The sequence below is a fragment of the Macaca fascicularis genome, chromosome 2 (genome assembly GCF_037993035.2).
Source record: "Macaca fascicularis isolate 582-1 chromosome 2, T2T-MFA8v1.1".
NCBI lineage: Eukaryota > Metazoa > Chordata > Mammalia > Primates > Cercopithecidae > Macaca > Macaca fascicularis.
The window spans coordinates 184,825,075-184,852,067 of NC_088376.1; the positions used below are offsets into that span (position 1 = coordinate 184,825,075).

The window sequence follows — 26,993 nt, forward strand, 5'->3', positions numbered from 1 at the left end:
GCAAATCATCCCATGATTAAGAAATTTTTCTGACAATCATAGACTGGGGCAAAATGGTGTCCAAATGACTTGTGTGTTTAATCAGTTTGAGCAGAAAAATCCATAAATTCAGTCAGAAGTGTCAGTCTGGTAGCTCTGTGAAATACACCCCTTAACCTTCTCTTGCCTGTCTTGGTCAGAGCAGTATAAGAAGCTCTTATACCAGTGACCCATTTCTCTGTTCTCACGGCTGCCTTCCTTGGGGGAAATCAGACTGCAGGATATCAAAGACAAGCTTTAATTTCTCTTCTTTCTTTATGCTTGTCTGCAACACAAACACACGCACATAGTGCTTCCCTCTTGAGCTAAATGTAACTTCAGCACTTCTCTTGCCTTAATGTGTTTTCCTAATTAGCTTTAACATTAAAACCAGCTGCTACTGCAGTGTTTTTTACTTTTATAAAGCATTAGAAGATTAATTGACTCATTATGTGGAAACAGGAGGATATAAATTTAGGGGAGCTTTTTGTTTAACTTGGGTTATAAATTGCAGCTCATTTTCTTTATTTATGTTTTCCCTACCTTTTACATCTCCCATAACTAAGGGCTTTTTGTTTTAGTTTTATAGATAATAATTTCTTTGTTTCTTCAAAGTGAAATCATTTCAGTATGTAGATAGTGGCTACAGAGTCAAGACAAAAGGTAAAGTTATAAAAGCTGCTTGCACAGTCTTTGCTTGTCAAAGGAGAGGACTATACTGTGAGTCAGAAGGATCTGGCTACTTTCCAATCATTAACTAACTTTGGGTTTCAGGCAAGTGTTGTAACCTCTCTGAGTATGCACTCCTTCGTGTCAAGTGGAGCTAAAATCAGTTCTCTCTAGCTAACAAAGCAGCTACAATTAAAAGATTAGATGATATATTATATAATGAACTTTAAATGCATTATATAAGTCAGATGTATAACTTTTATTTAGCCCTCATTATTCCAGCCTGCATAAAAACCAAATAGATGCTATATCTTTCCATATACAAAAAGGATTATAAATGTGTGTACTACTACCTAGTTAGTGAACCATCATCATAATGGTTAATATTTATTTAATTTTCACTATATTTTAAATGCTTTAGGTACTGAATTAATAAAAGTACCTAAAAATTATTATTTACACTGTTACATTTATTACTGAGCCAATAGATAACGAAGAAGTTGGTTTTAATACATCTGAATGGAGTTAGGCTAAGAACTTGACAAGCTTTCTATCACATAATCACAGCAACCCTATAAAGTAGGTACCATATATTTGGTTCTGTTTTACAGATTACAGGAGGAGTTGAGGTATTTACAAAAGTTTGGCACTACCTCAGGTTTATATGGCTACAAATTCCACGGATTTTAATCCATATGCTTATTGCCACCTTCTATCTGTGACTCAGCTCCTTCTTTGTAAAAAGAATGATCTTTGGAGCTTTTATCTGGCTCCCAAACTGTGATTCTGCATCTTGGCTTTACATGCTGCTCACTCTCTGCTCTGTCCTCAAGAATGCTAGAGCATAATACAGTTCCTCAAACCCATGAATAAGGTGCAGTGCGACATGGAGCTCAAACGAGGCAGAAGTAATATCCCGGCGCAGTGGCTCACACCTATAATCCCAGCACTTTGGAAGGCTGAAGTGGGCGGATCATTTGAGGTCAGGAGTTCGACACCAGCCTGACTAACATGGTGAAATCCCGTCTCCACTAAAAATACAAAAAAATTAGCCAGGGGTGGTGGCACATGCCTGTAATCCCAGGTCCTCGGGAGGCTGAGGCCAGAGAATCGCTTGAACCCAGGAGGCAGAGGTTGCCATGAGTCGAGACTGCGCCACTGCATTCCAGCCTGAGTGAGACTCCATCTAAAAAAAAAAAAAAAAAAAAAAGAAAGAAATGAGGCCAGACAGCACCCAAGAGCATACATTTTCCTTGCAAACGGAAGAGCTCATCCCCACCAGAACCAGTATAAATCTGGAGGACTGAAGGAAGAAATTGAAGTTATTTCCAGAAACCCATTCCTAACAGACAAGCTATGTTTTAACCCCCATCTCAGATCAGCCTGCAAACAACCCTTAGGCTTCAGTGCTTGGGCAGCAGTGGCATGAATAGGTCTTTGGAGGACAGTTTTATGACTGTCCCCAGGCTTGTAGAGACAGTTGTCAGCAACTAGGATCTATTTATAAATCATGAGGTACTGACTGCAAGTTGCTCTCTGGCTTAAAAAAAAAAAAAAAAAAGTTCTGGAAGCACTGTATCTTTTTCTTTTTTTCTTTTTTTAGTGAACATTGGATTCATTATCTAAATGTGCGTAGGATTGGGAGTAGCGGCTTGCATTCCTAAGGGGCAGGTTTACATTTTTGCTTAATTGCAGTAGTCATAACATTTATTATATGCCATTTGTTGACTACCAACTAAGTTCAGTAACTGTATTATGTCTAATCCTCAAATGAGTCTCCACGGTGAGTATTACTAGACAAATTTTATAAATCAGGTAAACTAAGCTTAGAGACATTATTTACTCTCATTCACATAACAATTGTGCAGCTGGTTTCAAACTCTAGCCTGAGTGACTTTAATGCTAGAACTTCATTTGGGGCATTCTGCCACTCCTCTAAGACCTTTCCAAATTTTTTCTTCCCTTGGAGTTTTGGAATTATTGGGAGGATTTAGTCAATCTAAAATACCATGGCATTTTATTTGGAGCCATGGCGAAGATATTTTCATGAACTGTTATTTTAATAATTCTACTAATTCAAGAAAAAAGGCACATACACAGAAAAAAGCACCAGAGCAGAACCCTATGAAGGAATAATAGTGAGATGTTCCCAAGTTAATGCTTAATCAAAATTACCATTAAACACCATGTAAGAATTGTCATAATTTGGCCAGGTGCAGCGGGTTACGCCTGTAATCCCAGCACTTTGGGAGGCCAAGGCAGGCAGATCACCTGAGGTCAGGCGTTTGAGACCAGCCTAGGCAACGTGGTGAAACCCCCATCTCTTCTAAAAATACGAAATTAGCTTGGTGTCATGGCATATGCTTCTAATCCTGGCTACTTGGGAGGCTGAGGCACGAGAATCGCTTGAACCAGGAGGCAGAAGTTGCAGTGAGCTAAGATTGTGCCACTGCCCTCCAGCCTGGGCGACAGAGTGAAACTGTCTCAAAAAAAAAAAAAAAAAATTCGTCATAATTAGTGTTGTAGGATATATAGTAATTGATCCAATATATCAGGAAGAAGATGGAAGTTAAGATGCAACTGAGGTATTCCAGAAGCCTGAAGCAGGAATATATTTGCATGCCATCCCTGTGCCTGGCCAACTGAAAACTTTCAAAATAAAAAAATGATACCGAGGGCATGGACTTGAGGATCCAAAAGAGGGAATTTGTTAATAAAGTGAAAGTGATGTCGGTTAATTCCTGGAAGAGTCACAGAAAAGATACAGGGACTGGCAAGACATACCTTGGGTTTCTATAGTATTATGCATGTAAAGGGCTGTTGAATTATAGGCATACCTGTTCCACGTAGCACATCCAGGCATTACGTAGCCTCAGCCTCATTAAGGAAGCTTTTCAGGCTTGACTCCTCTAAATCTTTCTTTGTTTCTTTTATCAAGAGCATTAATCTGTCTGTTTTGAATGGTTTTAAAATGATTATAATGCATTTCTCAGGATTTTACCCATTCTTCTTTCTGAAGGGTCCCCAGTGCCAGTAGGTATAGATGTCCATGTTGAAAGCATCGACAGCATTTCAGAGACTAACATGGTAAGTTTCTTCATGGGATATTGTTCTTCATGGGATATTGTCTGAAAAGACAGAAACTCGACAGTGTTAAAATCACTAGTGTTTTAATAAGTCATTTTAACTATGTATGTTATTTATGTCTCCTACTTTGCTTAATAATAGGGTCATGATTGCTCGGCTCTCTTCTATCTACTTCATTTTACCCTGGATTACAATTCTCATTCCCTTTCTACTTTTCTATTTTCCATCCAATGGTTTTCTAGTGGTGGAACACTGTAGAACATCATGATATGTTTACCTATGTAGCAAGAACTGGAACAATTGTATAAACAGAAGGATGACCGTACTATATGTGCAATATGAAATCTAAATCATGAGTCTTTGCCCATAAAATAATAAACGGTTGAACCAGCATTGATGGACTGCTTTCAAATATGTCAAATGATATTAATTTTGCTTACCTGTAGACAACCAGTAGCAGAGGGATAAATACTTTTTTTAAATTCATGGGACTAAAAAATTAATTAAAATTTTGTCTATTCCCTTATATTTTTCTAGAGATCTAAAAGAGACTGCCATTATTTAATTTTGCAGTGAAGCATCTGTATTTTCCTAGAGTATTATTCACTCTATGAAATATCCATAAAACTTGAAACTGACCCCTTATCTTCAACCTTCCTGTTAGCCTTTTTCTGTCTTTTACGACATTTTGCATGCCTTGCTTTTTTGTTTCTTCTTCCCGTCCCTTAAGCACTTTAGCTATTTTTATGTTTTAATATTATCAACCGTAATTTTCCATTTTATTTTCTCTATTCCCAATTTAGGACCACCTTCCTTGTTTACATAATTACCAGAGACATTTTTTAATTAAGTGATTTTAGGTTTTTTAAGTTGTTTTGCTCTAAGAAAGAATAGTTAATACCATTGCTAGCTTATACATACAAACACCTACATATTTGTTTTCAGATATATTTCCTTTTTACCCACTCTTGTTCTGTTAATTTGTTCATGTAGTTTCAGAGTTTGGTTGAGCCCTCTTTAGTTTGTTTTTCTATCCCAAAGAAAGAGTGCCTTTATAGCTTCAAATTTTCAATAGCTGTTTCCTTGCGGTCTTAGTCTGTTTGTGTTACAATAAAGGAATACCTGAGGCTGGGCAGTTTATAAAGAAAAGAGGTTTCTTGGCTTATGATTCTGCAGGTCGTACAAGAAGCATGACACCGCCATCTGCTCCTGGTGAGGGCCTCAGGAAGCTTCCACTAATGGCAGCAGGCATCACATGGCATGAGAAGGAGGAATGGGGGGTCGAGGGAGGTACTAGGGTCTTTCAACAACCAGCTCCGGGTAGCAGGGGTGAGGAAGGGAGAAGACTGTCATGGGAAATAATTGAGAACTCATTCATTACTAACAAGATGGCTGCAAGCTATTCCTGAAAGATCTGCACCCAAGACCTAAATACCTCCTGATATGGTTTGGCTCTCTGTCCCCACCCAAATCTCATCTTGACATGTTGGACGGACCTCGTGGGAGGTGATTGGATCATGGGGCGGTTTCCCCCATGCTGTTCTTGTGATAGTGAGAGAGTTCTCATGAGACCTGAAGGTTTGAAAGTGGCAGTTTCCCCTGCACATGCTCTCTCTCTCTCTTCTGCTGCCTTGTGAAGAAGATGTTTTCTTCACCGTTGCCTTCCGCCATGATTGTAAGTTTCCTGAGGCCTCCCCAGCCATGAAGAACTATGAGTCAATTAAACCTCTTTTCTTTATAAATTACCCAGTCTCAGGTAGTTCTTTATAGCAGTGTGAAAATGGACTAATACACCTCCCATCAAGCCCCACCTCCAACACTGGAGATCACATTTCAACACAATATTTGGAGGGAACAAACATCCGGACTCTATCACGTGATCTCACCTAATGGCTATGTATCTTTATATTTAAACGCTTTTTCTATCTCATTTCTTTCTCCTCAGTTGCTGTCTTTTCCATCATCATCTTTAGATGGATCTTTTTCATTTTCTATCAATCCTACACCACCTTCAGGTGTTAATGACAAAGGCCCTAACTGGTACCTACTAGTAAGATGCAGCTTATGAATATGTTTTGGTTTGGTTTCAATTTTATATTTGGTTTGAATTTTAGTTTTTTTCTCCATTCTACCCAAAGTACTAAACAATTTAATGTTTGGGCCAGGAGCAGTGGCTCATGCCTATAATCCCAGCACTTTGGGAGGCCGAGGTGGGCAGATCATTTGAGGTCAGGAGTTCGAGACCAGCATGGCCAACATGATGAAACCCTGTTTCTACTGAAAATACAAAAAGCTTAGCTGGGTGTGGTGGCACATACCTGTAGTACTAGCTACTCAGTAGGTTGAGACAGGGAAGTAACTTGAACCTGGGAGGTGGAGGTTGTAGTGAACCAAGTTCGCACCATTGCACTTAATCCTGGGTGACAGAGTGAGACTCTGTCTCAAAAAAAAAAAAGTTTGAATGCCTTCAGATGGGGCCTGTGCCCTCCAGTTTGTCCTGGAGCCCGTGCCTTGCTTTGCTCTAGAGTCAGCCTGCTTCTTTCATTAAACTTGCCCACCTGGTCCTTGGAGTCATTTGAGATCACAGCTTTTATCCAGATGCTTATTGTCCTTTGTTTTCTACTTTAAACATGGCAGTCTGGTTTTCTGTTTGTTTTTTAATAAAACCAAACCAAAGAGTACCTCTTCCATGAATTGGGAAAAGTTATTTTCTTTTCAAACGCCATTTTGCATCTGAAAAGATTTAGTTTGTTGTTTATCCAATCTACTCATTTGATGGCCATTTTTATGTACATGAATCCTTGAATTTCATTCCATTTTCTGGAATATTTTACATGTGCGTTCTTATAAAACTTTCAAAAGTTGCTTTTATACATACTTTAGAGTAAGTATTATTGATACATAAACTCTAGCATATATAGTGATTTTCAGAGTGTTACATTTTAAAATTTAGATTCTATGTATTATTTTTGTAATAATGCAAATACCGCAATTAAAGATAAAAAGAGACAGAAAGTGAACAAACAGCTGTTAAGGGAGGGACCTAGAAAATATCAATCACTAAAATCAAATAATCTTTTCCTCTATATCCTTAATCCATATTTTTTTATGTATAGTGATTCCTCCAACTCACTAAAGGAAAAGTTCAGGACACATAAAAATTCTAGAAAAGTCTGAACAAAATCTTCTATGACCCATTACACCTTGTTTCACCTTGTTTCAGTCTGTAAACTCTTCAGCTAATGGTCTGCCTCGTCTTTATCATTATCTAATTCAATATTTATTTCAGTTCAATGTAAGTCTTAAAGATTCATTTGCCATTCCCCTCCAAAAGGGAACAGCACCAAGAGGACTCGCTACTCAAAAGAGATTGGTTTAGAAGATTTTATCGCTTTCCTACCCAAAGGCAGCTCTTTTACTGATATTTCCTCGAGCCTGTTGTGCTCTGAGATCAACCCTTTATTTCCCCTCTCCTGGCATATTATCCAAGTCATTTCTTTTTTTTTTTTTTTGAGACGGAGTCTCGCTCTGTCGCCCAGGCTGGAGTACAGTGGCCAGATCTCAGCTCACTGCAAGCTCCGCCTCCCGGGTTCACGCCATTCTCCTGCCTCAGCCTCCCGAGTAGCTGGGACTACAGGCGCCGCCACCATGCCCGGCTAGTTTTTTGTATTTTTTTAGTAGAGACGGGGTTTCACCGTGTTAGCCAGGATGGTCTGGATCTCCTGACCTCGTAATCTGCCCGTCTCGGCCTCCCAAAGTGCTGGGATTACAGGCTTGAGCCACCGCGCCCAGCCTATCCAAGTCATTTCTGAATGACGCAGTTTGCATCTAAAATCCTTATTGTTTCTAACCAGCAGCACCCAGACCTGGACATCATCTTTACCCCCTGAATAAGGTTAGCTGTGCTAGTCCGTATCAGATCAAACTGGACTGAGTTCACATGCCGCGTTTGAAAATGCTTTCTAATTGTCAGTGATTCGCCCTCTCCCACTAGTGTTGTTTTTTTGTCTTTGTTGCTTTGTCTATTTGGTTTTGCTTCTCATTTAACTTCTTTCTACTCTCTTGTCCACCCTAACTTCACTTTCTATCCATTTAAGTTTTGTCTCACCCGCCTCCCAGAATGCTGTTTGGCCTGCTCCTGATGATAGCGCCAGCGTGTGGTGACTTGCTGTATCACCGACATGCACCAGCATCTGCTATTCGACTGCATAAACTCAATGTTTGCCTAGTGACCTTCAGATCAGACAGAGCATCTAATTCTAAATATATGCTTATTAAGGCACTCTGTGCAGTAACCCACACAATTCCTTGTATTATGTTAATGAAAGAACCATTCGGTTTATTTGCCCTCACCCTAATTCAAAATTACACATGGCTAATGTTCCTTGATTAATCCAGAGCCATAAATCAATATAGCTCTATTCTGAACCTAGGACAAACTAGCTCATAATTAATTGGTGACTCATTCAGAGTTTACTGAAATGTATCCTTTGTTTGTATAATAAATGCCAAAGTTCTATGATATGCACTAGTTCAAGAAAAATTTGATTATCGTTGGAAAAAAAACGATAGTAAGAAGTAAGCAATTGTGAAATAGTCAGAAGTAACCAATTGTGAAATAGTAAGAATTAAGCAATTGCAAAATAGTAAGAAGTAAGAAATTGTGGTTGTCCAACAGCCAATAATTTGGATGAAGCTGGGGGAGTTTCTATTCAAACAACGAAATATTTGGAACATCTGAGAGCCAAACAAAACTCAAATTATTAATGAAATAAACTAACTGTTTTTTCTAATATAATGCTAGTACAGTTTTTTCCTCTCATCAATACATTCTTACAATGTAAGAATAAACATTAACAATCCAAATCCCTGAGCCATACTGAATCAGAATCTCTGGGAACTAGCTTCTGGGAAATGTGCCATTTCAACAAACTTCAAAAGTTAATCTCTGCACGCTAAACTTTGAGAACTACCATTTCACAATATGCTTTCTGTCTCTCAAGCTGAGGACAATTCTGTCTCTGTCCCAGGACTTCTGACAACTTGCTTTACACGAATAGCTCTAATAAACATTGTATCTGTGTTTTTGTGGGATTATAGTTTATTCAATTTGGGAAAACTTCTTTAACAAAAATAACATGAGTATCAATACAAAATCAATTTTAAAAGTGATTTATTTAGAATGAAAAAGGAAATCACAATAAAATAATGGACAGTAAAATAGTAAAGTTTCAGGTTCCTTTCTTCTGAAATCTCTTTAGGTTATTTACCAGAATGCTTACACAGAAATGCTTCCCATTTATAACCTGGTTCCCCTTCCCCAACTTGAATATTCTATTGTAACTCCCAGAAATTCTCAACATTCACTAGACTTCATGTGAAGGAGAAGCTCAAAGCACAATCTTCTTAGCTTCAACCTGAAACTACAATATTAGCCATTCACTTAAAAGTCATTAACACCATGGGAATGAGTCCTTGGACTAACAGTGTTGAGTGGCCATCCTGAACCATATTCCTACTGGTTTTGATTGGTATCTTTTTCTCTCTGTCTAGGACTTTACAATGACTTTTTATCTCAGGCATTACTGGAAAGACGAGAGGCTCTCCTTTCCTAGCACAGCAAACAAAAGCATGACATTTGATCATAGATTGATCAGAAAGATCTGGGTGCCTGATATCTTTTTTGTCCACTCTAAAAGATCCTTCATCCATGATACGACTATGGAGAATATCATGCTGCGCGTACACCCTGATGGAAACGTCCTCCTAAGTCTCAGGTAAGGAGAGCTGCCTATGGCCTTTGGCTTCCTTGTACTGCAGCCGTCTGCACCAAAGCTGATGGCGCTCATTTCAGATGAAACTCACAATGTTGCTGTCTGTCTAATGCTGCTGGAGATTGGGGCACAAGCATAAGATGTGATTTTCCCCTGGTTCTAACATCCTGATTTTTAAAAATGATTTTCTAACTATACCCAGGCTGGGTATATGTTGGTTAGACAAATAGAGTGGAGCTGAATTATGGAACTCCTAAAATCTGGCACAGAATATTATAGGTAAACAAGCCTGTTTTCCTCCTCACCAACTCCACCCCACCCCTGCAGTTTTGGAACCTTGGATTAGCTAAATAACTTTTCTTAATTGTCTCCTTCGTTTTTTCATGGGAAGCTATAGCTATCATTCAAGCTAACACCAATTTGCTTTCTTTTTCTTTTCTTTTAATTTAAAATGTGCATTCCAACACTTTGCTATAACAGCTCTCCCTTTTTAATGTTCCATATTTTCCTTTAGTCAAATGAGTCCTGTGCATATTGAGTGGCTTATCATGGATAATTCTAAAAATGTTTGGTAAACCCAAGCAACTCAGCTTTTTTAAATGTCCTACAAACCTTAGAAAAATTCTAAAGTAGGGTAAAAAAATGATACCCCAAAAGATATCCAAGTCCTAATTCTTGGAACCTGTGAAGCTTATCATGTATGACCCAAAAAAAAAAAAAAAGAAGAAGAAGAAGAATCCTTACAGATGTGATTAAGTTAAGGATCTTGAAATAGGGAAGAAATTATCTGGATTATCTGGTTGGGACTAAAATGCAATAATAAGTATCCTTATAATAGAAAGGTAGAGGAAAATTTCATGCATACAAAAGAAGAGGAGGCAATGTGATCATAAGCCAAGGAATGTTGGCAGCCACCAGAAGCTATAGGACACATGGATTTTCCCCCTAGAGCTGCTAAAAGAGAAGGTCCTTTATGACACTTTGATTTCAGCCCCATGATACTGATTTCAGAGTTCCGGCCTCCAAATCTGTGAGAGAATAAATTTCTGTTGTATTAAACCACCAAATGTGTAGTAATTTATTATAGCAGCAATAGGAAACTCAGATTATTTTTGCTCATTAAAAATACCTTACTGGCTGGGCACGGTGGCTCAAGCCTGTAATCCCAGCATTTTGGGAGGCCGAGGCGGGCGGATCACAAGGTCAGGAGATCGAGACCATCCTGGCTAACACGGTGAAACCCCGTCTCTACTAAAAAATACAAAAAAAAAAGTAGCCGGGCGAGGTGGCGGGCGTCTGTAGTCCCAGCTGCTCGGGAGGCTGAGGCACGAGAATGGCATGAACCCGGGAGGCGGAGCTTGCAGTGAGCTGAGATCTGGCCACTGCACTCCAGCCTGGGCGACAGAGTGAGACTCCGTCTCAAAAAAAAAAAAAAAAAAAAAATTCCTTACCCACTTCAGCACAGAGCTGTTGCCAGGCATTTTATAAGCGCTGTCAATGTTTTTAAAAATGCAATTAAAGGAAAATATCACTTTCAATGGGTTTTCTTTGATGGGGGTGGGGGGAGGAGCAGAACCTCACTGTGTCACCCAGGCTGGGGTGCAGTGGCACAATCTCAGCTTACTGCAGCTTCTGCCTTCTGGGTTCAAGTGATTCTCCTGCCTCAGCCTCCTGAGTAGCTGGGATTGCAGGTGCCCGCCACCATGCCCAGCTAATTTTTGTATTTTTAGTAGAGACAGGGTTTTACCATGTTTGCCAGGCTGGCCTTGAACTCCTGACCTCAAATGATCTGCCTGCCTCGGCCTCCCAAACCATTGGGGTTATAGGTGTGAGCCATTGTGCCTGGCCTCAATAGGACTTTTAAATCAGGAGCAGCGTCGGACTCATACCTACTGGAGTCAAGCCCCAGTAGGAATCAGGAGCAGAAGGGCACTATCTGGACAAAGAATTGTTTTAAATTAATTTTGGTGGGGGGAAGTCCAGTAAATAATTAACTCAGTGAATTTTTCTTACCCTGCACATTCCAGGAAATATTTGGCCCTTGCCAGGCTCTTGCAGGGTAACCTCTAACCCCTTGGAATATCCTAACTGATAAGAGTATCTTTGTTTACTTGGGGGCTGGGGGCCAAGCCAGATAGTTTCTGCTAACAATGTGATTTACAGTGGAGGCTTTGAGCCCCTGGATATCAGCTTGACCTCTGGAGGGGCTGGAGACTAAGGTCAGTCATGTGAGTGGTCAGTCATGACTATGTGGCTACTCTCAGTTGAAAGTGTAGATACCGGCCGGGCGTGGTGGCTCAAGCCTGTAATCCCAGCACTTTGGGAGGCCCAGACGGGCGGATCACGAGGTCAGGAGATCGAGACCATCCTGGCTAACACGGTGAAACCCCGTCTCTACTAAAAAATACAAAAAACTAGCCAGGCGAGGTGGCGGGCGCCTGTAGTCCCAGCTACTCGGGAGGCTGAGGCAGGAAAATGGCGTAAACCCGGGAGGCGGAGCTTGCAGTGAGCCGAGATCGCGCCACTGCACTCCAGCCTGGGTGACAGAGCCAGACTCCGGCTCAAAAAAAAAAAAAAAAAAAAAAAAGAAAGTGTAGTGTAGATACCAAGTCTTGGGTGAGCTTCCTTAGTTGGTAATGTCCCCAGGGTGTTGTCACATATCATTGCTGAGAGAATTAAGCACCAACCACATAACTCCATTAGGAGAGGACAACTGGAAACATGTTCCTGATCTCTCCTGGACTCTGCCCTGTGCCCCTTTTCTACTGTCAATTTTCATCTGTGTCCTTTCATTATAATATAGGTAACCAAGATGACAACAGCTTTGCTGGGTTCTGCAAGTCATACTAGTGAATCGCTGACCCTGAGAGCGGTCTTGGAGATTCTCTAACACAGGAGGAACTCAAAATTGTTGTCAGCACAGCTCTTCCAGCCAACAGTAGAGCCAATCCAAGCCCAGAGCCAGATCCCCTGGTTCCGGCTTGGTTCTGACACTGCCTAGCCACCTAGCCTCCTTGGTCATGAAGTCACTCACGTGTACTATGAAGGAAGTGGACTGAAACACCTCAGAGGGTCCCTTCTAGGTTTAAAGTACTAGGAATACACCAAAACGAATATGTTTTGTGGCACAAAGTAATCCTTGGCTCGATGTTTTGTTGTATGACTATTGACAGTAGAATTAACCCACAGAAGATAAAATGTCCCTACTCCTCTGATTAACTCAAGGGCACCACAGGTAGGAGCATCTGTTGCCTTTGTTTTTTGCAAACCTGCTCAGGGGCCTTTTATGAACCTCTGATCTGCTATTGTGGGTACCAAAGTTTCTACTCTGAGGCAAGGTCATAGTAAAGCAGCCTCTGCCTGAAGCCAGGAAAATCTAGGAGGATATAACATTTGAAAAAACAATTCTCATCAGTATGCAAGCCTTTTGGCTTAATACTACCTGAATTATGCATTGTGCACATGGATCTATAACTAAGAATGCTCCAGGCTTTTCACTCACTACTGGAAAGAGAATATCCTTAGGTAAACTTGCTTTGTGAAGGAAACCTTTAACTATAGATTTTTATTGCCACCATTCCAACCCTTCGTTACTACAGACTATTTATGTGTGCATCTTCCAAAAAGCAAAAAATATTTAAATCTGTTTAAAAGTCTTCTCACTTTGAAGAGTGTTTTTCTAGAGACATCAGAGCCAGAAAATATGGAGGGGGCTGATCAGGAAATGGTGAACTCAGAAGCAGGTATGAGAGCTGAATTCACTCATTGACTCTGTGTCTTAAGAAAATCATCCACCCTCCTGAGTTTGCTTCCTTGAATGTTATTTGGACAGAAGATAATACTGCCTGTTTTGCATTATTCTAGAAAGACACACAGAACCGGCAAATAGTAAGAAAGCTTCAGTGTTGCGTGCTCGTTTGGCCAGGTGGTTAAATGATCTGTAGTTTTCTTTTTCTCATTCTTTTTATAGGATAACGGTTTCGGCCATGTGCTTTATGGATTTCAGCAGGTTTCCTCTTGACACTCAAAATTGTTCTCTTGAACTGGAAAGCTGTAAGTCTCACTTCCTGGTGGAGTGAGTACACATCATTTGAACACACCGTCACATACTCACATGTAAATAAGCATGCTCTTAACAAGCATTTTAAAATATTGATATATTTATCCAAAACCAAAACAGTTGTGGGTTTTTTGTTTGTTTGTTTGTTTCTGTTTTTTTTTTTTTTTTTTTTTTAATGAAGGTTGATGGTAGTTCGTCTGTTAAAGGAGAAGGTTCAGGGGAAAAGCATTTTGATAATTGCATATCCTACAGTTTCCACAGTAAAGGAACAGCTCCCTAAAAAGGTCTATTCTTGCTAATGCTGTTATATAGACTGACACAAACTTTCCACATTTAGAAAGCCCTGGAATTCACGTTCCCAGATGAATCACAATCCTCAATTAAGTAGACTTGGATTCCCTAGAAAAATCTAACTGTAGACATAGACCCCCTAATCAAAGCCCCATCCCAGGGCATCTGAGCTGTCAATCACTTTTACCGATCAGCTATTTTTGATGGAAGATCTTAAAAGCTGACTGCAATTTTTGAAAATGTGTCTGAAATGCTGGGAATCTCAGTAGATGTCTACTCCACAGATGCTCTGCCCCAAAGCCATTAGAAATTTTCCATACCACTGTTTGACTTTTGAAAATTTCTTGTAAGATTAGCCCATTTTGGAATTTCATCCAAGGAAACTAAAAACAAAGGGGGACTAACGGCGTGGAGTCAGGCCTGTGACAGTGAGGGGATGCTACGATGTCACTCTGAGGCCTGGCTTAATGCTCTAAGAGAATGCACACAAATATGGGAGCAGCTATCTGGGGAGTTTCAATTCATTGTGTGGGCACAAGATCCACATTATACTAGTCATCAGGGTCTAACTTTTAGAGATTATTTTTCCTCTTCCTAAAAGTGTGTGTGTGATCAGTTCACTGGCAAACATATTTGTGTCACCTAATATGTACATGTCATTGGACTAGGCACTAAGGATACAGAGTCACATAAGACATGCTTATGGAACTCATCGAACTTACAAGAGCTTATTCCACTTACAAGACTGGTATTTTTCATGTTTTAGATGCCTACAATGAGGATGACCTAATGCTATACTGGAAACACGGAAACAAGTCCTTAAATACTGAAGAGCATATGTCCCTTTCTCAGTTCTTCATTGAAGACTTCAGTGCATCTAGTGGATTAGCTTTCTATAGCAGCACAGGTACAGCATTTCACATGGGTGATTCATCAGCATTTATTGGATATCTACTGTTTGCAGAGCACCACAACATGTGAAAAGACCGGAATCCAAGCAAGTGTCCCCTTTGGCCAGGACCATCATTCCTCTCGTTTTACAGGGAGCAACCTCTACCTTTCCATACATCATTTCTTTCCCACTCATGCAGCCGTCTCTAACTAGATGCCTCGCTTCTATTCTTGACTTCTCTGGTCTCAATACAGCAGACAGAGTAATCTCTTTGGAACGTAAAGTTCACAGTTCTTTCCTGTTCGAAACTTTCCAGTGTCTTTCCATCACATTTACGACAAAATTGAAGTTTCTCAACGTGATCAGTCTCCTGCCTAATGTGGGACTCACCCACTCCCTCTGCCCCTCAGCACGTGCTACTCTCCCGACACTGGCCTTTCTGCTTGCCCACCTCATTCCATCTGCAGGGCCTCTGCTTGGCATTCTTCTCCCTCTGCCTGGAATGTTTTCCCCCCATATTCTCATGCCCAGCTCCCTCACTTCAGTCAGAACTTTGTTCAAATAGCTTCTCAAACGGTGCTTTCCTAACCAAAGCAACCCTGTGTAAAACAGGCTTCCCTTCTCACTGTTCCCTATTTCTGTCATCACAGCACTTACCATCACCTGAACTATACATTTATTTGACTGCTTTGTTGTGTGAGTGTCTTGCCAGGAAAAGGGCAGGGAATCTTGCTGACCATTTCTTCTGCAGCACCTGGAATGGGCTTGGCACATGATAGATGCTCAATAAAAATCAGTTGAATGAATCCATCCATAAAGTGCATCATTGCCCCAAACAGAAAACCCATCTGAAATTGGGCCTATATAGTACTCTTTACTATGACAGATGTATTTCTGAATTGACACCTTTTATCCAAGATACCTTTTAAAGTTAGATGTGATCCCCGTTGACTAAAGTTGGAAGCAGCCTCCTTCTGCTCCCCTCTACCTTCCTCACCCTCCACTATCATTCCCCTGCTGGATATTAATATTCTGGGTCATTTTAGGCCGAATCCATGTAAAATGCCATTTCAGATTCAATGCAGCCATGCTCAGGCTAGCCAGAAAGTATGCCAACAGCTATCCCTGAGTTTCAGAGCTGTCCTGGCTAGAATGCTTTTATCTATTCTGCCTTGATGGTGGTGCCTTTTCTCCTCAAAGATTCTCCACTCTGTTCTTAGATCTTGGAGAATAGTTATCAAGTTTTTATCTAAAAACCTGCAACTTTAAGAGAGAAGTAGAAGTTTACATTGCAGAGAAGTTAAATGATTCTTTAGGAACAACAGCTATTTAGCTATTTAGACCCAGAATAAATTCTCTATTTCACTCCATTATTTGTCTACATTGCTTGGGATTCAGCAAACGATACTATCAATTTTAATCACGTTTATTGCCTTTTCTGGTTATATAAGTAACACATATTTATTTGTTTTGATCACTGATATATCCCTGGCTCATAGTTGATGCTCAAAGGCTAATTATTGAATGAATGAATAAATGTTAGATAATTTGAAGAGACCTCAGAAAAATTTAAAGGAAAATCTCTTTGTAATCCTACCTCATAGAGATAAACTATATTATTATTTTGATATATTTTTCTGTCCTCCGTCTCCTTCTTTTCTCACTTTGTCTTTCTCTATATGAATAAATATATGCATATATTTGTCAGGATTCTTAATGTTCTTAATCCTAAATTAAATTAATATTTAAATAAAAGAATGTGTGCAATGAACCATGATATATGTGAAGCATAATGTATAGGATGTTTTTTCATTTTACTATTGCTATGATAAAATAACTTTGGCATATGATAAATTGTAAATAGATATTTGCAATGTTTAATGCTAATATCATGTGATATATATAAAGCATAGAAATGCAAAAGAATTGTCTCCTGCACAGAACATATACAAAACATACAATAATAACAATGGCATTTCTTTAGCTTTTAAAGCACAATTATCCAGTAACATATATCCAACCATCCTCTTAACAAGAAGTTAAATTTCACTTCAAAATTCTAACTTTACCACTAAGTCATTCCATTTGCTCTACTATAATTTTATTGGTGCTTGTCAGACTTTTTGAGCCCTACCAGGCAGCTCCAACACTAGTTGATTTTTGTCTTTTTCTGATCATGGTTTTAGAATCTCTAAAGCTGGGCAGAATACTGGCATGAAAAAACTTACTGCTTCCAAAGATGCTTGCATTTTAAGATGAACTTTCACATCCTTGACATTCAAATGTAGTTACATTTTTAAGAAATAGCATTTCAGTTCCTAAGAAAAATGAAAAAAATAGAATTAGGTTCAAATGTACATGCTTTGTGTAACATGAGATGGAGAGTTATCCATAATACATTAATATTTTTTAAAAGCAAGTTACAGAAGAATATATTTTTAAAAATCCCATATTTGTTATTGAAGAATGTATTTCCATATTTATGAGTGTTTATGTACATATGTATACATATCGTGTGTGTGTGTGTGTGTGTTTATGTGTGTGTGTGTGTGAAGAAATTAACAATAGATACGTCCGAGAAGTAGGTACTAACTGGGAGATTTTCAATCTTTGCATTTTTTAATTTGTTACAATATACCCATTTTTTAAATGACAGAGATGGTAGGAAAAATGCAGAAGGGAAGCATTTTGGAAGTTGTATTCAAGTATTAAATTAATAATCATATCTGGGTTCATTTAACCATCCCTTAGGTTTCGGAAAGATTACACTTAGAAACTTACTTTAGTTCATGAGCATGTGATAGCTCTGCCTCACATTATCCACGAATCATTAAACATAATCTTCTGACAGTCAAACTCAAGTGTCTTTTTCAGACTAGTTTCCTGTTTAAGTATTTTAGCTTCCTCAAAAATAACTTTTGATTTGTTTTCTTCACTTCTATCCTTACAACTACGAGCCACAACCACCACTCCCAAAACAACTTTATGGAAAAACTATACATCTGACTCTGGCTACAAGAGCCAGAAATATAGTTATAGGACCTTAGTTTCCATTTTATAGCCGAACAACAGGGTGTTGGTTTTTTTTTTTTTCCGTTGGCCTTCACCACTACCATTGCCACTGTTCAAAAATCACCACGACCTGGCAATATTAACAAGCAGGTGAGGGCTTCTGCCTCCTGCTCCCTTTCTCAAAATCCTCAAAATCATGTACTATAAATTTACAAAGAAAAAAGAAATGACTCCTGCCCCTAAGGGATGCATTGAATAATTTTCTTTCATAGCATAATCTAGTGGCTAAATGTGTAAGTAGTGGAAAGAGACTGCCTAAGTTCAAACCCTGTCTCTATCATTTATTAGCAACGTGACCTTGGACAAGTTGCTTAATCTCTCTAACCCTTAACTTTCTCATCTTTAATTGGGTTTCAAAATACTCTCTACATCACAGGGTTGTGAGGCTACAGGATGTCATGTAGTTAAGTACCTTAGAATGTTGTCTGCCATATAATAGAGGCTCAATAAATATTAGTTAGTAGCTGTTATCATCATCCTGTTTTCATTCACATTATCTTGATCCTTTTCATAGAGAGTATTAAGGCCTACTTTCAAGGTGAAGGTGACTATCTCTAGGTATAAAAACCTTCTTTATTCTTGTCTTGGGACTGACTCCCCAAATACTGGCCCAGTCCTCCATTTCCTTGGGTGCCAACTCTCTAGTCATTTTCTCTCTTTTATTAACTCCTCTTCTTTCTCCTGTATGGCAAACTGATGGAGGCAGATGTACCCGTCCCCATCGAAAATTTAGTTCAGATGCCAAAACTGATGATGCCATACATATGACAAAAGGGTATGAAGTGATTTATTACTCACATAATGAGGCTTTCTAGAGAGAGATGGGCAGGTTCCCAAGCAGGTCTGAAATGAAAAATGGCTTGAGAGAACAGGAAGGGGCTACTGGCTTGTGTTTTTATGGTAGCTAGGGGGTGCAGCTAGGGTGAGGCTGCCTGTCGTAGGACAGGATGCATGGTTTGAACTTTTCACGGGTGCCAAAAAAGGGAGACCTAGTCTTTTTTATTAACTTGCTCAGATGTAGGGCAGAAGGAGAAGTTGGGCTTGAGAGCTTTTCTCAGTCAAACATCAAAAATAGAATCAGACTCCTCTTTATTGTACTACCCAAAATGAAGTCTCCACAACATTCCAAGGCAGCACCACCTTTCCTGAGAGGGAAATGGACTCCCCATGACCTGCAGGTTCAACTAAAATACCACTCCTAGTCTAAAACCACAAGGCAGAGCAGCAGTTTTACTTCCTGGTTACTCCACCCTGTCCCCACCCCACCAAAAGGAAAAAAAAAAAAAAAAGGTGTTCTCCAGAAAAGTATGAATAAAGAAAGGATGCTGTTAACTACTTTTATTTCAAGTTAATAATGAACAGAAAACCATATACAGTAATAGTGTCTTTCTTTTGAATTTCTTTCACAGGTTTTCCTTATTTCTTTTCACCTGACAATAATTATATAAAGTTGTAAGTTCAGATAGCTGTTATTGTACTCTACAGCCATCACTGAAACTCTCGGTGGTATACAGTAATAAATTGGGGCTGTGATATATGTGATACAAAACAATGAGAAACTTAAAAAATAATTTATATTTTAACTTTATAATGTACTATGCGATGTATCTTTTATTACTCCTGGTAATGAAATTGTTTGATATTCCTGAACATGTATCAACTGACTGTTAGAAGCTTAGAACTAGGTGAGGAAGAAAAAGATAATGAACATTGAATTGAGAATAGGATTCTAAGAGTGGAGTCTGCCAGTTCAGTGTGGGTTGGCCGGGTGTATTTCGCAGGCCAAATGCCTAAGTACTTAAGTGATCCATCTAATAGGTTTGCCATCTTGGGTTTCTAAGAAATTACCACTGAGACTAGCAGAAGGGTTTTCCAACTCTGCAATACCTATGATTTTTATTTTATAACTTTTGACCTATAGTCCCTGTATTTTGAATAGTGTTGTCTGAAAATAAACAGAATTTATCACGGAAAAAATAATCATAATCTTGCTACTTATTCATAAAAGATGTATTTTCTTGTTTCCTCATTTATTGCCTTATTTTAGTAAAGATTTAACAAGTTTGGCGCATAGTTATTGTGAAATAAAGCAAGGTAATATACAATAGAAGGTATGAGAAAAAAAGAAAAATAAGGATAAGGTATTATATATCCTGGTACGTGGTCATTAAAGAATGGTGCTCAGAGAAGTCTGGTAGATGTCTGAAAATTTGGCTTTAAACTTCCTTGTAGTCAATGGGAGAGGTAAACCTGAACAAAATGTGCGTGTGGATGTGACCACAAATGGTGCTTTTAATTAGCACAATTAATCAATATTACCAACATGAGTTTATATAATTTCAATAAGAAGCAAAGAAACATCAGTTGGTTAGTTTTTTGCAGATTTGCCATACACAAATTATGGTATTCATGAGACTTTAAAATTATAAAACTAGCTTATGGATGTCGTTTTCTTTCCCCTTTGAATCCCCAGCTGTCTCCCTCCCAGGTCAAAATCCAATGACCTAGTACCTACTGTGAATCTTTTCATTCAGATAAATGTTTCTTTTCATTTGTTATAGCTAATAAATGGTTTGCTGGCTCTTTTATGCCATTATTAGTCATGTATTGAAGACTTTCCCTCTTGCAGAAGCACCACAGCACATTATATTGTGGAGAAAGATCTTTAGAGGCCATCCCACAAAATATAACTGCTATTCATCCCTAAACTGCGGGTTTGGAAGTTAAAGGCGATCTTTGAGTCAAATAATTAAGCAGACTGCAGTTCAGCTGGTTGAACAAACATTGACAGAGTGCCAGGCCCAACTAAATGGAGACGAGTATGTCAAATTCCACGTCCCCAAGGGCTTGGAGTCTAAAGAAGCAGGTCATTTCACTAAGTGCAGTGTTTCTAAGGGGAAGCTTGCTCTAATGAAAACTTTGGCTTTTTTCCATAGGTTGGTACAATAGGCTTTTCATCAACTTTGTGCTAAGGAGGCATATTTTCTTCTTTGTGCTGCAAACCTATTTCCCAGCCATACTGATGGTGATGCTTTCATGGGTTTCATTTTGGATTGACCGAAGAGCTGTTCCTGCAAGAGTTTCCCTGGGTAAATCTTTCCCCATCTTTATAAAATACTAACATGGGAGAAAGTTAGTATTTTACCTCAGTAAAATTAGTATTTTGCAGTTTTGGTCTTGACATCCTCAAGGGCAAATTGTCATTGAGTTCTTTCCTTGGGAACCCAGATTTTAGGGATGAAGTCTTTGCTGACTGACCTGCAGTTGGGTGACAGTAAAGAAAGGAGGTGAAACTATGAAGCATAAACAGCTTCACTTTTAAAGCTTATCTCTTTTCTTTTTTAAGGAAACCTCCCCATGCATTATACAAGTACATTTAACTTTTCATGACAAACCCTTACATCACAGAAAGGAAAACCTTCAAACTAATTCACACTATACTGTTAGTGTATTAATAATAAATTACCATGGTGGGTTAACAAGAATGTGGAGGGGATGCTTGAATTTGAAAATATGAATACTGATTAGAAATTAGGATGTAACTAAAAGTCCCAAATCAGAATCAACCACAGTGGAATTTCAGGTACAGTGGCATATTAGTTGGCAAGAGATTTTAGGTGGAGAGACGTTGCCAGCCTCATTAAGTCACTACACAGGGGTGATTATCTACACCATCTAACATGCTATATGCCTCTGTCACACACACTGATTTATGGGAACCATTTCAGACCCACTTAGCAATTATTGAGATCTTAGAAAGTGGAAGATGCCAAGCTAAGCAGTTAGATGACATGTTACTTAATGAGAACCCAAGAGATAATCCCACTTGCCTTTTTTGCTGGTCAGGACAGAGCCCCCTCATTTTTATCTGATTTTGTTCTTTCATTTGTAGTGCTCTATCTAGAGAGAAGATTGTTACTATTATAATAATTGTTACAATTATTGTAATTATCACACAATTCATTCCAGAAAGGGTGGTTTGTAAGTTAATGTTCACAAATTATATGCATACTTCAAAAGATCATTTGAAAGACATAAATTATTAATATTAACAATTTGCTCACCTCCTTTCCCTATTAAAAGATTCAATCTACAAGTATTTGAGACTGGAATATCTTCAAGGAAAAAATACCATCTGAATAAGTAATTAAATTATTTGAACTGTTTCTTCACATCAGAGCATGTGCCCTAACCTCAGTGCTGCAGTGTGGCAGCATAGACCCAAATACAAGACTAAGGGCACGTTTCCAGCCCTCGAGACACAATGAGAAAAGAACTCAGTCTATAAAGGTTTATGAACATGATTTTCAATCAGATTTCTGAACTTGACTGCTCTGCTCTTATACTGTGAAAATGACAGCAATAAGAGCTACTTCCATGGAAGGGTGGAGTGAATTGAGAACACTAAAACACTTTTAAGACACCCTTGAAAGTCTCTGCTTCTTGCAACCACATCTGATCCCTTAGGGTTAGAAAATTGCTATGCAGATGTACGTAAAATTCATGCAAATCAGAAGTGTAACTCTCCCACTTTTTAAAAAAATTATTTTAATAAGAGAACAGTACTATTCCTATAAAACTATTACCCTCTCAGGCTTTTGCTTCCTACCACCCTCAGTTTTTTTTTCAAAGACACTTTGCCCTCCGCTTCCCTAGCTCTTTGCAAATGCTGTGCTGCCCAATTCTCTGGAAGGTCCCTATGAATACCTATTCATCTGTCCCACTTACCTTTTCTCTTCTGCCTCCTTCCTTCACCTTCTCCATGGCATTTGACATTATTAGGCATCCTCTCCAAATCTACGACCAACTTTAGTGGTCAACAGTTCCAGCCTCATCTTCCTCATCTGCAAAATGAAATTATTCATACTACCTCCTAAAGGTCACTGCGAGAATTAAATGGGAGAATTAATTAATTTAATCATGTCAACTGCCTAGCTTGATGCCTGACCCATAGCGTTGGCTAAAACCAACCACACACACAATGCATTAGTTTTCAATACTCTCCACCAGTCGAGTTTTTTCTCCTCCCGAAAACTTTTCTTTCCATTTCTCTTTCCTGCTTTTTCTTCCACTCCTTAAGTATGAATAACTCCCTCTCAAGGATCTGCTCACTTTTGACTCTTATCAAATGGAACAAATTTTTTTATTCCAACTTTTATCCCTATGTAAGCATGTTCCATTTGGTTATTTTCAGTTGTATGCTGGATTTCACCTTCAGGTACTACAAACATTCATCCTGTTTAGAACCGAGTCTTTCCTTGGGAACCCAGACTTCAGGGATGAAGGATGTGCCAACAGCCCTGTAGCTGGATGATAGTAAGGAAAGAAGGTGAAAGTATGGAGCATAAACAGCCTCACTTTTAAATCTTATCTTTTCCTTTTCTAGGTGGTCTCCCATGCATTACCCAAGTCCGTTCAGCTTTTTGTGACAAACCCTTACATCATGGAAAAAAAGAACCTTCAAACTAATTCACATTATACTGTTGGTGTCTTAATAACAACTTACTTTGAAGAGTTAGCAGGGAAGCCGCTTATTCTCTTCACTTTCCTCATTCTGTTGGGGGCCTCCCAGTTTGTTGAGCCTTTCATATCTGAAACCTCAATTGCCTTCTTAATCTTTGGCAGTGATTCTCAAACTATAGCCTTAGGAGCCAATTACAATCTTAAAAATTAACGAGGACCCTAGAGAGCTTTTGTTGCTGTGGGTCATGTCTATCATTATTAGCCATATTAGATGTTAAAATATAATTTGAAAACATGTATTAATTCACTTAAAACTAGGAATAATCAACTCGTTACAAGTTAACATGGTAACAGTGTATGAAGCATAATTATTTTTTCTAAAACAAAAACATTTAGTGAGAAGAGTGTCATTTTTAAACATTTTTGCAAATATTTAATGTCTACCTTTATTGAGGGCACTGGATTCTTATCTCTATTTCTTCATTCAGTCTATCGCAATAGGTTTTGGTTGAAATATAGAAAGAAATCTGACCTCATCAGATACATAGTTTGAAAAGAGAGTGGTATTTTAATAGTCTTTCCACATAATTGTGGATAGCCTCCCTTCACATTACACCAAAACTCAGCAAGTGATAGTTCCTTAAAGTTTAATTGCAATGTGCTATCTGAAACCATGTCAACAAATATTTTCTACTGTGTTAGATTGCAATCCATTGGTCTGTCTTACATTTTGAATAGATTTTTCACTGATGCATTGGTCATTGGGAAAATATTGGTTCACTGAGTTATACACATCTTCTAAATGTTTACATAATTCATTATACTGGTTTGGATCATAATCTCAAAAAACACAATACCAAATGCCATAATCCTGAATGTTGAAATCCTGAAAGATCAAAATCCCTAAAGTCTAAATCCCTCAAGTCTAAAATCTCAAAAATCACAATCACAGGATAATTACATCATGTTAGGCCAGTTACTATGCACTATCTTCATGCAATTGCCTATAACCTATCACTGTAATACACTGTTTCATACATGAAATTTTCTTTTTAGTTTTTGGTCTGTTTTTCTTAAGTTTTTTTTTTTTTTTTTTTTTACTATTTTAAATTGTCAGAATTCTATTATAATTTTCTACACTATGTATTTCATCTTTGCATCATTTCTAGTAGTAGAGATATAAAGAAGTTAGACTGTTAGAGAGTTCTAATTTGTATTATGCATTTTTGCAAATTTAGCTCCATGAAAGTGCTTTATCAGATTAACTTTGCATGTGAGTATTGTGCATGTGTGTAAAAATGTTGAAACTTTCTCAATAAATGAGACATGTCCTTTTTGTACATCTGCATTTGTGAAAGATAAAATTTCATGAGATCTCAGCTCTTTGGGTGACTGCATATGTGGTGGTGACCACCATGGTTTTTGATCGATCCTCAGAAGACTTAGGTTGTTCATCACGGTGTTTCAGATGACCACAGTTATAAAGCTGGGTGCCCACAATGACCTACCATAGTGATATGCATTTATATGTTTCCCTTTTGACCTATTTCTTTATCAATACGGTTCATCTGCTCATAACTGTTCTGCCTGTGCAACTGTTGTTAGTATACCTGAATGTTTATGCTCACAGAAATACGTGCGTTATTATTGCCTATTTTACTGTGTAAAGTGGCTTATGAAGTGTTATGTCTTTTTTTATGTTTCTTAAATAACCTTTTTAAAATATAAATAAATAGCTTTTAAATTTTTCAAAATTGTTTTTAGAACAATATTTTCAGGATTTTCATCTTTCAAGATTGTGATTTTTAGTATTTTAGACTTTAGAGATTTTGATCTTTTGGGGTTTCAACTTTTGGGATTATGGAATCTGGAATTGTGTCCTTTGGCATTATGATTGGCTCCTCCTCCCCACCTGTCTTTCTCTGTCAAAATCCTGCCATCTCGACATGGCCAAAAGCCTTTAGTGATGACTCCAAGCACACATGCTCTCTGTCATCTTTGAACACATGGCACTTTCTGTATCTTCTAAGTAGCTTACTTCCTCTATTTTATGTTTTGCTGTGGAACAGGAGTGGCTTATCTTTTGGCCTCTATTAGAATGTGAGCTCCTTAAGGACTAGGATCACTATTACCATTTTGTTGTTGTTGTTGTTCCTTCAGTGAGTAGCACAGCGTCCTCCTGCACATAGTTCATGTTCAGTATGTAGTTGTTAAGTTGCCAGTGTTTAGACCACCATATTTTTAGTTACTAACTGGAAACGATAAAGGGTGATTCATTTGCTGGTGAAGGCCCTGCCACATTTGCCATGTTTCATGTAAAGAACAACAGAGGGTGCGTAGCATAGAAGTATCCACTGTGATTAGGCAATTCTCGTAAGAGATAATAGCTAACATAACTTGGAATGTGTGATAGGTCAAAAATACGATTATGTCTCTCCATTCAATTATGTGTGGAGAGAGTGTGAGGCAATTATAAGGTTGTTCAAGGATGTTTAAATATTTTACTTTCTCCTCTCATTTCCACTTCCCTCTTTCTTTCTTTGCCTCCATCATTCTTGCTTGATCCCTCTACATGAGGTATGCCATTCTCTATAGAATGCATTAAGTAACGGGCTCCTTTACTGGAAAACAGATATGACAGAGGAAGACAACCAAAGTTTTCAGGCCTGTAGTCACTCTCAGAGAAAAAATGCCTCCTAACAGAGGATATGCCATATGCTTGGAAAAGTGAATACTTAGGCAACTGGATAAGAGCAGTTCGTTTAACCATCACAGAGATTATGATAATTTCTTTTTTTTTTTAATTATACTTTAAGTTCTAGGGTACATGTGGATAACATGCAGGATTGTTACATATGTATACTTGTGTCATGTTAGCGTGCTGCACCCATCAACTCGTCAGCACCCATCAACTCGTCATTTACATCAGGTATAACTCCCAGTGCAATCCCTCCGCCCCCCACCATGATAGGCCCCAGTGTATGATGTTCCCCTTCCCGAGTCCAGGTGATCTCATTGTTCAGTTCCCACCTATGAGTGAGAACATGCGGTGTTTGGTTTTCTGTTCTTGCGATAGTTTGCTGAGAATGATGGTTTCCAGCTGCATCCATGTCCCTACAAAGGACACAAACTCATCCTTTTTTCTGGCTGCATAGTATTCCATGGTGTATATGTGCCACATTTTCTTAATCCAGTCTGTCACTGATGGACATTTGGGTTGATTCCAAGTCTTTGCTATTGTGAATAGTGCCGCAATAAACATACGTGTGGATGTGTCTTTATAGCAGCATGATTTATAATCCTTTGGGTATATACCCAGTAATGCGATGGCTGGGTCATATGGTACTTCTAGTTCTAGATCCTTGAGGAATCGCCATACTGTTTTCCATAATGGTTGAACTAGTTTACAATCCCAACAACAGTGTAAAAGTGTTCCTATTTCTCCACATCCTCTCCAGCACCTGTTGTTTCCTGATTTTTTTAATGATTGCCATTCTAACTGTTGTGAGATGGTATCTCATTGTGGTTTTGATTTGCATTTCTCTGATGGCCAGTGATGATGAGCATTTTTTCATGTGTCTGTTGGCTGTATGAATGTCTTCTTTTGAGAACTGTCTGTTCATATCCTTTGCCCACTTTTTGATGGGGTTGTTTGTTTTTTTCTTGT

General features: G+C 38.6%; 1 protein-coding gene across 1 annotated transcript in view; it reads left to right on the plus strand.

The window, feature by feature from the left end:
* Positions 1-26,993, plus strand: part of GABRR3 (gamma-aminobutyric acid type A receptor subunit rho3) — a 54,878-nt gene that overhangs the window by 13,020 nt on the left and 14,865 nt on the right. The window contains exons 3-7 of the mRNA XM_045385353.3: positions 3,707-3,774; positions 9,328-9,551; positions 13,519-13,601; positions 14,666-14,806; positions 20,800-20,952. Of these exons, the coding sequence (XP_045241288.2) occupies positions 3,707-3,774; positions 9,328-9,551; positions 13,519-13,601; positions 14,666-14,806; positions 20,800-20,952 (669 nt within the window). The remainder of the gene's footprint in view (positions 1-3,706; positions 3,775-9,327; positions 9,552-13,518; positions 13,602-14,665; positions 14,807-20,799; positions 20,953-26,993) is intronic.